The sequence below is a fragment of the Oncorhynchus masou genome, chromosome 2 (assembly GCF_036934945.1).
Source record: "Oncorhynchus masou masou isolate Uvic2021 chromosome 2, UVic_Omas_1.1, whole genome shotgun sequence".
Lineage (NCBI taxonomy): Eukaryota > Metazoa > Chordata > Actinopteri > Salmoniformes > Salmonidae > Oncorhynchus > Oncorhynchus masou.
This window is the reverse complement of record NC_088213.1, coordinates 18,737,573-18,747,695: the sequence shown is the minus strand read 5'-3', so window position 1 is coordinate 18,747,695 and position 10,123 is coordinate 18,737,573. Positions and strand designations below refer to the sequence as shown.

At 41.8% G+C, this 10,123-nt stretch overlaps 1 protein-coding gene across 2 annotated transcripts; it reads left to right on the top strand.

Moving 5' to 3' along the window:
* Nucleotides 1-841: 841 nt before the first annotated feature.
* Nucleotides 842-7,673, top strand: spg21 (SPG21 abhydrolase domain containing, maspardin). Of its 2 annotated transcripts, none has more exons than XM_064989306.1 (9): nt 842-982; nt 1,368-1,432; nt 1,744-1,905; nt 2,886-2,966; nt 3,443-3,588; nt 4,112-4,220; nt 4,420-4,527; nt 4,734-4,874; nt 5,541-6,879. In XM_064989306.1, the coding sequence occupies exons 2-9, from the start codon at nt 1,370-1,372 to the stop codon at nt 5,664-5,666; spliced, it is 936 nt and encodes a 311-aa protein (XP_064845378.1). In that variant the 5' UTR covers nt 842-982; nt 1,368-1,369; the 3' UTR covers nt 5,667-6,879. The 2 variants fall into 2 exon arrangements, with proteins under 2 accessions (XP_064845378.1, XP_064845388.1); XM_064989316.1 differs by lacking the exon at nt 5,541-6,879 and adding an exon at nt 6,886-7,673 and having other exon boundaries at nt 843-982.
* Nucleotides 7,674-10,123: the final 2,450 nt, after the last annotated feature.

Here is a 10,123-nt window from a genome sequence, read left to right as displayed (position 1 = left end):
GTATCAAGAATGTTCCACCAATCCAAAGGACATCCAGCCAACTTGACACAATAGTGGGAAGCATTGGAGTGAACATGGGCCAGCATCCCTCTGGAATGCTTTTGTCACCTCATAGAGTCCATGCCCTGACAAATTGAGGCTGTTCTAAGGGCAAAAGGGGGTGCAACTCAATATTAGGAAGGTGCTCCTAATGTTTTGTACACTCAGTGTACAACAGACTATTACAGGTGGCTATATAAAACTATAAACAAATACGCTACCAGCTTTGGATCTCTTGGACTTGTAGAATTTCCCAATATAACCAATTTCCCTACAACAAATATGGAGTTTGTTACATTGTTGTTTCAATGATGAGTCAGTCTAAATAAATCATTAGATCTGAAGGCAAAAATGTACCTAATCCCATGGTTTTTAAGAGATCCAATAGAATGTTGTTTGTTTGATAGTCATTTTCAATGAACATGTGAACATTCCAACTTGTCTCAACATGCCTTTATCAGCCTGCGAACATTCTATTGCATAGACTCCCATACAACAAAATATATAAAGATGTGAAAAACATAGAACAATTGAATGCCATCAAACCTTTGACACCTCAAAATGGACACATTTTTGGTCTGGCCCCTTGACTATTCACTGTAGATATATGAGCCTAAAAGGGAACACACCGTGTCCTATTGTAAAATCTTGTTGAACAAAATGTATACATTGGTCTCATGACCATCTTTTCTCTAATGTATAGACAAAGGTTTTAGGCTTTAGGTTTTTAATAGAAGTCTGTGGTTTTAGGAGATCAATAATCATGAAGTAAAGGAGACGAGGAGAGGAAGGAAGTAATTTAAGAATGTTGAAACACACCCCTGAGCATCACGGAAGTGCGTGGAAGTAATGTCATATGACTTGTTCAGAACGAGAAATAAAATGTTGCTAATCTGTGGATAAAAGTGGACCTTAACGGTGAATGATATCCAAAGCAAACACGGTAATATTGACCCTATGTATTTTGACATATTTTTGTTATTGATCATCGGTTTGCAGGTAATAACTTTGTGAGAGAGAAAATCGTACAGTCGTTAGCTAACGTTACAGCTTAAGTATTCGTCACGAGTGGTGACTAACGTTAGCTAGGATGTCTAACGTGAACTAGACAGAGACATGCGACAAACTAGCCAAATAAAATAAATGCAAACTGGTGTTAGCTGACGGTTCTCATCAACCCCCCTCTTTAGTTACTAAAGAGATAAACAAGCACACGCTGAAAGATGGCTAATCAGTTTCAGAATCATCTTACTTCCTTCCTTTAACAGGAGGATACTTAATACCAGCCTATTAGCTGCATACTAGCCTTCGTCTTCTTGTTTCCACAGAAATGGAGGAGATAAGAATATCTCCTGATTACAACTGGTTCAGAAGCACAGTGCCACTGAAAAAAGTAAGCAAAAACACCATATCGCACTCCACAATAGTCTAGCTAGCTTTATCACTACAGTTGTTTCAGTTGCTGGCCATTCACATAGCCCGTATGAACTCAGTACAATAATATTTAATTGAACAGTTATACTATATATCTTCAGTTTGTTGACATTGACGAGTCCAACACCAGTCTTCTTAAATATCCCTTTCATTGACGTGATCCCATCTAGAAACACAGTTCTTTGTTATAGAATTTGCTATAATATTACATGGAAGGTTTTGCATTTATGGGTTGTACATTAATGTTTTACCTCTGTATCATCTCTCTAGATTATAGTGGACGACGATGACAGCAAGGTGTGGTCCTTATATGACGCAGGCCCAAAGAGCATCAGGTGTCCCATCATATTCCTTCCCCCTGTGAGTGGGACAGCAGAGGTGTTCTTCCAGCAGGTCTTAGCCCTGACAGGCTGGGGCTACAGAGTCATCTCAGTGAGTCACTGTGAAAGAACACCTTTATGGCTTGTAATATCTTCAATTCATTAAGTTATTCATCATCCACAGTCAAATGACCAAGGCACTACTTTTGGAATATTAGATACACTAGACTGGGTCCGCTCTACAGGTTATGTGATGCTTATTTATTCAGTGTAGAGGCAACCAGTGCAAATCAAACATTTTGTCTGTTAGGCCATCCTCCGTTTTTAGAATTTAAAATAAAATGCCTTTTATATGAAGAACTTTGGAAAAACTGTATTCGGACTGTATGGTGAGAATTTAGAATGGATCAGTAATGGATGAATGCTGGTATTTTGATATTTGACCTTGAATGCTGGTATTTTGATATTTGACCTACACAGTTAATATAACTAATATAACGGTAAGACAGGCAAAACTGAGGAGTGTAATTAAGTCTAATGCTTTTATAAGCATCTTTATGAAGCTGGTATACTTTTAATTGCGCTATAGGTTCATAAAGGTGTTTTCAGATTTTTATTGACCAAACAGTGAGAGAGAATGACAGTGGGGAAGGTTAGAGCGAGGTTGTGTGAAAGGGCAGTAGGCTGGATTTGATCCCATGCGTGCTGGAGGCTTTACCTCTCGACCAGCCAGGGGACAATACAAGTCTATTCTGATGTAGAAGTCTTTCACTAGGCTATATTCCAAGTGATTTTTATTTGAGCCAGGTACCATTGAATGTCATGACGTTAACATCACACTGAGTGGCATAGAGTTGATTCCGGGTCTCTGTAGCTGCTAGGTTCATCTAGTGCTTTTAGCTGTTAGAGATTTGGCTTTGTTTTGTTTTAGAACTGTATGCAAACAAGGATAAAACACATCCAAAGCAGAATAAGTTTACCCAACACAGGACCGTTTTGATCTGGATTAAATGTGTTTTAAACTAGCCCCAGGGGTTCCTAGACTGGATATATTCTACAAGTTAAGGTTTCTTTTCTCTCTGTATCTCTTAGCTGCAGTATCCTGTTTATTGGGATCTCTTGGAGTTCTGTGATGGATTTCGGAAGCTTCTCGATCACTTGCATTTGGACAAGGTTTGTATTACCATGGAAAACTTGTAACGCTAGTCTTTAATGGTTTTACAATGGTATGACCTGGAATTATGCAAAACCGACAGCTATAATGCGTTTTTAATATAATAATATTTGGCATTTAGCAGACGCTTTTCTCCAAAGTGACTTAGTCATGCGTCTATACTGCATCCATTTTACGTACGGGTGTCCCTGAGAATCAAACCCACTACCCTGGTGTGGAAAGCACCCTGCTCTACCAACTGAGCCATACAGGACCATATTATTACTATATTAATGGTATTATTACATATTACATTATTACTTGTTATCAACATGTATGAGCCATTATAATTTATGTAGCAAATGTTCAATATAGTCATGATCATTATGAGGCATAAGGGACTTCCATTATAAGGCGTGTCATAAGCATGTATTTTAAGTGCATCATAATGCATTAAGGCTTTAAGTAAAGTGTCAGACTATTTCTATTGTTATAGGTCCATCTATTTGGTGCTTCTCTGGGCGGCTTCCTGGCCCAGAAGTTTGCCGAGCACACACACAAGTCTCCCAGAGTCCACTCTCTGATCCTGTGTAACTCCTTCAGTGACACCACCATCTTCAACCAGACATTGACAGCCAACAGGTACAGTCCTGGGTTGTATTCCTTAAGGAACACTGTAGCAAAATTAAAACAAGCATTTCTTATTGGACAAGTCCAAGTAGTCCTGCCCTGTTTGTCTGTTTTGTTCAAATTTGGTGCCTAATGAATAAGACCCTGTTTTACCCTTACCGTGCTGGGGAGGAAGAACAGGGTCGTGTTCAGTAGACAAACGTGTGGAGCGGTGCAGATAGAAATGCCATGAATAGAGCTGACATGATTCCTTTCTCTACATGTCAGAAAGGCAACATTTTACCCTGCTGAACGCGACCCAGGTGTTTGTCAAAACGCAAAACATAGCCTTTGTTTATGGTCTGTCATTACAAATGTCATATGTGTAACGTGTAGGCCTCCGTAGTTCATTAAAGTTACATGTTTGCCAGTCTTGTCTTTTTTGGTTTAGCCTTACCATTTAGCTTTGAGCCACATAAGTTTCTCTCTTCTCTACCTGTAGATCCCTGTTCTGAGTCATTCATACAGGGACGCCATGTTATTTCTTGCCTTCCAGTTTCTGGTTGATGCCCGCCTTCATGTTGAAGAAGATTGTCCTGGGGAACTTCGCTAAAGGACCTGTCGACCCCAAGATGGCCGACGCAATCGACTTTATGGTCGACAGAGTAAGTCCCAGACCTCCATTAAAGGGGTAATCTGAAATTGTTTTGGTAAACAGCTGAGGGATTGTCTAGAGAAATGTAACCACTCATACACAGCAGAGATGCATATTTTGGGTTTTGATGAGGTATGACAGTTACCACCTCTCTTTCGCTCACCCTCCTTCTGTCTCTCTCCACCTCTTTCTCTCTCCCCCCTCCCTAGCTGGAGAGCCTGAACCAGGGTGAGCTAGCCTCCAGACTAACACTCAACTGTCAGAACTCCTATGTGGAACCTCACAAGATAAAGGACCTGGCCGTCACCATTATGGATGTAGGAGGAACTGCTGTTCATTTGCAGCATTTTATTTCCATTCTTGTTTACTGTACATCTCACTTCACATATCAGTAGGGATTGGCTGTTTTTTGGCTTGTGGGTGGGTCATTGGAGCTGTAACCTGGATGTGTTCTGTGCTTATGGATATGTGTGTAACTGTGTGTGTGCCACTTGTTTGTGTGCGCGTTTCATTTGGTTTAAAGGTGTTCGACCAGAGTGCCCTGTCACACGAGGCGAAAGAGGAAATGTATAAGCTGTATCCAAATGCCAGACGGGCTCACCTCAAAACGGGTGGAAACTTCCCCTACCTGTGTAGGAGTGCTGAGGTCAACCTATACATACAGGTGAGCACATCAGAGTTGGTAGAAAAGACACACTAACTGTACCATTTAAACCACCAAACTGATATGATAAATATTACACAATATATTTCATGTGGGGATATGATGTGACTTTCCTCTTACATTGTATTAGGAACAGAAGTTCATAAGAAAGTGAAGTGATGTCTGTCATCAAAATGTATTTTGTAGCACAGATGTGGCTGGTTGGGTGAGCCTGGAGAGGAAGCTGTGGTATTATCGCACCACTTTAGTATGTTTATCTTGTATATTTCAGACTGATGATGATAGTGTCAACTGTTCTACTCTCATACCGCTCTCACCTCAACGTGGCTAACATTTCCCAGCCTAATTGTTCCCAGATATCCAAATGGAGATTCAGTGAATAGTAACATCTGACATAGATTGATTTATCTCGGAGTCCCCCACGCTTGTCTCAAAGCAGCGAGATGGCGCTGTCCCAATCAAAACGGTGCTGAAATTATAATCTAGGTGACCAAACACGACTATTGCTTTAAATTAGTATAACGGCTGGATATGACTTTGGGAGTTTCAGTATAAGCAAGAATTTGATTCATGCCTTCAATTGCATTAGCCTACTTTATTCCAATATTGTCATCATTCAGTGCATCAAAACTAAGGTGAGTTTTCCTCTATCTGCGCTTTTTCTAGGTCCAATGGCTGTTTCCTCCTCTCCTCACTCTGCTGTCGTCCGCCTCCGCCGTGTTGTTCTCAACACCACTTTATATCAATATACAATTTTCTAGAAATCTTTTTATTCATTTTTTTGGCACTTAATTTCTGTGATGTCAGGCTCGGGCTTCAGCTCACCGGGCTTCGGTCAGACCGGGATCGAATTTCAGTTCTGATGAGAACTCTAAACTGCATTCGGGTCTCGAGTGCAGTCTGGCGGTGGTCAATTATGCTCAAGGTTTCCATGTGAAAACTTGTTTGGATAATGTGCTATTTTATTTTTTGCCAATATTTGCTGCTGCGCATGTTGTGTATTTTGTGGAATTGCTTTAGTGCGACATTGTTGTAATTTTATTTATTTAAATGTGAGGTGTTGATCCCGGCTACCGGTGTTTATGTTTATTTTTAAAATTGTATTTAACTTGGCAGGTTATTAAAGTCAATGACAGAAAGAGTGGTAACCCCACACTGTTGAATGTTCTAACAATTCTCAGACTCGTACATCTAGTAGTGTAGCCTCGTTAATGTATTAAACGTGAGTTTGTGAGGAAGTACTAGCTGTACCAAGTACTAGCTGGAAATCAGGCTGTAAAATAAATATCTTTGTCTGTGTCTACAACCACCAGATAGACCACAAACTTGAATAGCACCACTCAACATAGTCAAACACTTGATAACACAGCTTCCTCTGCAGGCGAACCCAACCAGCTGCATCTGTGCTACAACAGAGGTTTTGATCACTGACATCCCTTGTTAATCCCTAGTGTCAAGTGTTTGACTATGTTTTAAGTGGTGCTTTTCAAGATTGTGGTCTTTCTGATGTTTGGAGATGCAGCCAAAAATATTTTATTTCCAGCTAGTACTTGGTATGTACATTGGTATTAACTAACTACAGTAGTAACTATGTACCAATAATGGATACTTGACTTACATCAAAGTCAGCACAATTGGTAACTATCTGGTACCAAATGGTACATAGTGATGCTTGTGGTCTATGACCGTTTAAGGTTGTTTCCATAGAAATAGCACCATAGTAGTACACAATGAAACGGCAATAAGAAATGTGCAGGAGCCTGCACTGCTGGATTCCTCACAAACTCACATGTTTAATACATTAACGAGGCTACACTACTAGATGTATGAGTCTGAGAATTGTTAGAACATTCAACAGTGTGGGGTTACCACTCTCTGTCATGACTTTACATATTGTACCAACATCCTGATCTCAAGCTTACATTCTGTAAGGATGGTCATGATGCTTCCTGCATGTAACTTCATATAGACTATTTCTGAACATGTTCCCTCTCTCGACCCGTCTCCTCAGATTCACCTGCGGCAGTTCCACGGGACGCGGTACGCTGCCATCAACTCAGACATGGTGAGCGCCGAGGAGCTGGAGGTGCAGAAGAGCCACCTGGTGAATAGCGCCAACGACCAATGAGGAGACTGTTACCCAGCACCTTCTCCTCTCCCAGCTCGGACCTGCAGGCCAGAACCATAGAACCGGATTGGCTGATTCTGTGGGGCAGAACTATGGGAACTACGTTTCCCTGACCAGCAAAACAGCCAAGAAAATGTCAACCATAGAAATTAGAATGACTCAATTCTATTTCTTTATTTCTATGATCTCAACCATCATCACCCAGTCGCCACGACTGGTCACACGGATCTATGGATCCACTTGTTAAAAAAGGTCATCTCTTCACCTGATCTTCTTTGTTTTTTTCTACGATATTGAATACAATCAATCCACAAGTTGAACTGATACTATTTTTACTTTACAGTTAAAAATATATATATATATTTTAATGATCACTGTTACTGTAAATAGAGTGTAATTGGCTACGTTGCTTTGAGAGAAGAAACGCCATACGATGCCATGTTATGAACCTTTTGCCTTATGTGATATAAATCTCATGCATTTAATTGATGTTGCACTTTTGAATTCCATGTTTTTCCTTCTATGTTTATGGTTAACTCTGCCAACCGTGGCGATACTTGGTAAGCTAGAAAACCTGCACTGATTAGATATACAGCTGAGGATGTGAGTCGGAAGAAATGATGTATAATGTTAAATTTAATTTGTAATTGAATAAAGCCTTCTTGAAAACATGCCCTGCCATGTGGGGGTTTTGTGTAATTTCAACCAACTTTCTATGCATTTCCATAGGATTTAGGCATTCATAACAGCATATAACAACCTATTTGTGCTGGAATGATGGAAAGCACAATAAATGCAAGATGTCATGTTGATAGAACAATTTCCATAATGCTGCAGGTTGGTCTATTGCAGGGATCATTAACTACAATCAGCCATGGTCTATTGCAGGGATCATTAACTACAATCAGCCATGGCCTATTGCAGGGATCATTAACTACATTCAGCCATGGCCTATTGCAGGGATCATTGACTACATTCAGCCATGGCCTATTGCAGGGATCATTGCCATGGCTATTGCAGGGATCATCAGCCATGGCCTATTCAACTACAATCAGCAGCCATGGCCTATTGCATCATTGACTACATTCAGCCATGGCCTATTGCAGGGATCATCAACTACATTCAGCCATGGCCTATTGCAGGGATCATCAACTACATTCAGCCATGGCCTTTGCAGGGATCATCAACTACATTCAGCCATGGCCTATTGCAGGGATCATCAACTACATTCAGCCATGGCCTATTGCAGGGATCATCACTACATTCAGCCATGGCCTATTGCAGGGATCATTGACTACATTCAGCCATGGCCTATTGCAGGGATCATCAACTACATTCAGCCATGGCCTATTGCAGGGATCATCAACTACATTCAGCCATGGCCTATTGCAGGGATCATCAACTACATTCAGCCATGGCCTATTGCAGGGATCATCAACTACATTCAGCCATGGCCTATTGCAGGGATCATTGACTACATTCAGCCATGGCCTATTGCAGGGATCATGACTACATTCAGCCATGGCCTATTGCAGGGATCATCAACTACAATCAGCCATGGCCTATTGCAGGGATCATCGACTACATTCAGCCATGGCCTATTGCAGGGATCATCAACTACATTCAGCCATGGCCTATTGCAGGGATCATCAACTACATTCAGCCATGGCCTATTGCAGGGATCATCAACTACAATCAGCCATGGCCTATTGCAGGGATCATTTTACTACATTCAGCCATGGCCTATTGCAGGGATCATCAACTACATCAGCCATGGCCTATTGCAGGGATCATCAACTACATTCAGCCATGGCCTATTGCAGGGATCATCTACATTCAGCCATACATCATCAACTAGCCATGGCCTATTGCAGGGATCATTGACTACATTCAGCCATGGCCTATTCAACTACATTCAGCCAGGGATCATCAACTACATTCAGCCATGGCCTATTGCAGGGATCTCATTCAGCCATGGCCTATTGATCATCAACTACAATTGGCAGCCATGGGCCTATTGCAGGGATCATCAACTACATTCAGCCATGGCCTATTGCAGGGATCATCAACTACAATCAGCCATGGCCTATTGCATCATTAACTACATTCAGCCATGGCCTATTGCAGGGATCATCAACTACAATCAGCCATGGCCTATTGCAGGGATCATTGGCCTATTGCAGGGATCATCAACTACATTCAGCCATGGCCTATTGCAGGGATCATTGACTACAATCAGCCATGGCCTATTGCAGGGATCATCAACTACATTCAGCCATGGCCTATTGCAGGGATCATCAACTACATTCAGCCATGGCCTATTGCAGGGATCATCAACTACATTCAGCCATGGCCTATTGCAGGGATCATCAACTACATTCAGCCATGGCCTATTGCAGGGATCATCAACTACATTCAGCCATGGCCTACATCATCAGCCATGGCCTATTGCAGGGATCATGAACTACAGGGATCATCAGCCATGGCCTCAGGGATCATCAACTCACATGTCAGCCATGGGCCTATTGCAGGGATCATCAACTACATTCAGCCATGGCCTATTGCAGGGATCATCATTCAGCCATGGGATCATTGACTACATTCAGCCATGGCCTATTGCAGGGATCATTCAACTACAATCAGCCATGGCCATGCCATGGCCTATTGCAGGGATCATCAACTACATTCAGCCATGGCCTATTGCAGGGATCATCAACTACAATCAGCCATGGCCTATTGCAGGGATCATTGACTACTTTTTGCCATGGCCTATTGCAGGGATTCAGCCATGGCCTATTGCAGGGATCATCAACTACAATCAGCCATGGCCTATTGCAGGGATCATTGACTACATTCAGCCATGGCCTATCATTGACAGGGATCAAACTACATTGACAGCCATGGCCTATTGCAGGGATCATCAACTACATTCAGCCATGGCCTATTGCAGGGATCATCAACTACAATCAGCCATGGCCTATTGCAGGGATCATCAACTACATTCAGCCATGGCCTATTGCAGGGATCATCAACTACAATCAGCCATGGCCTATTGCAGGGATCATCACTACATTCAGCCATGGCCTATTGCAGGGATCATCAACTACATTCAGCCATGGCC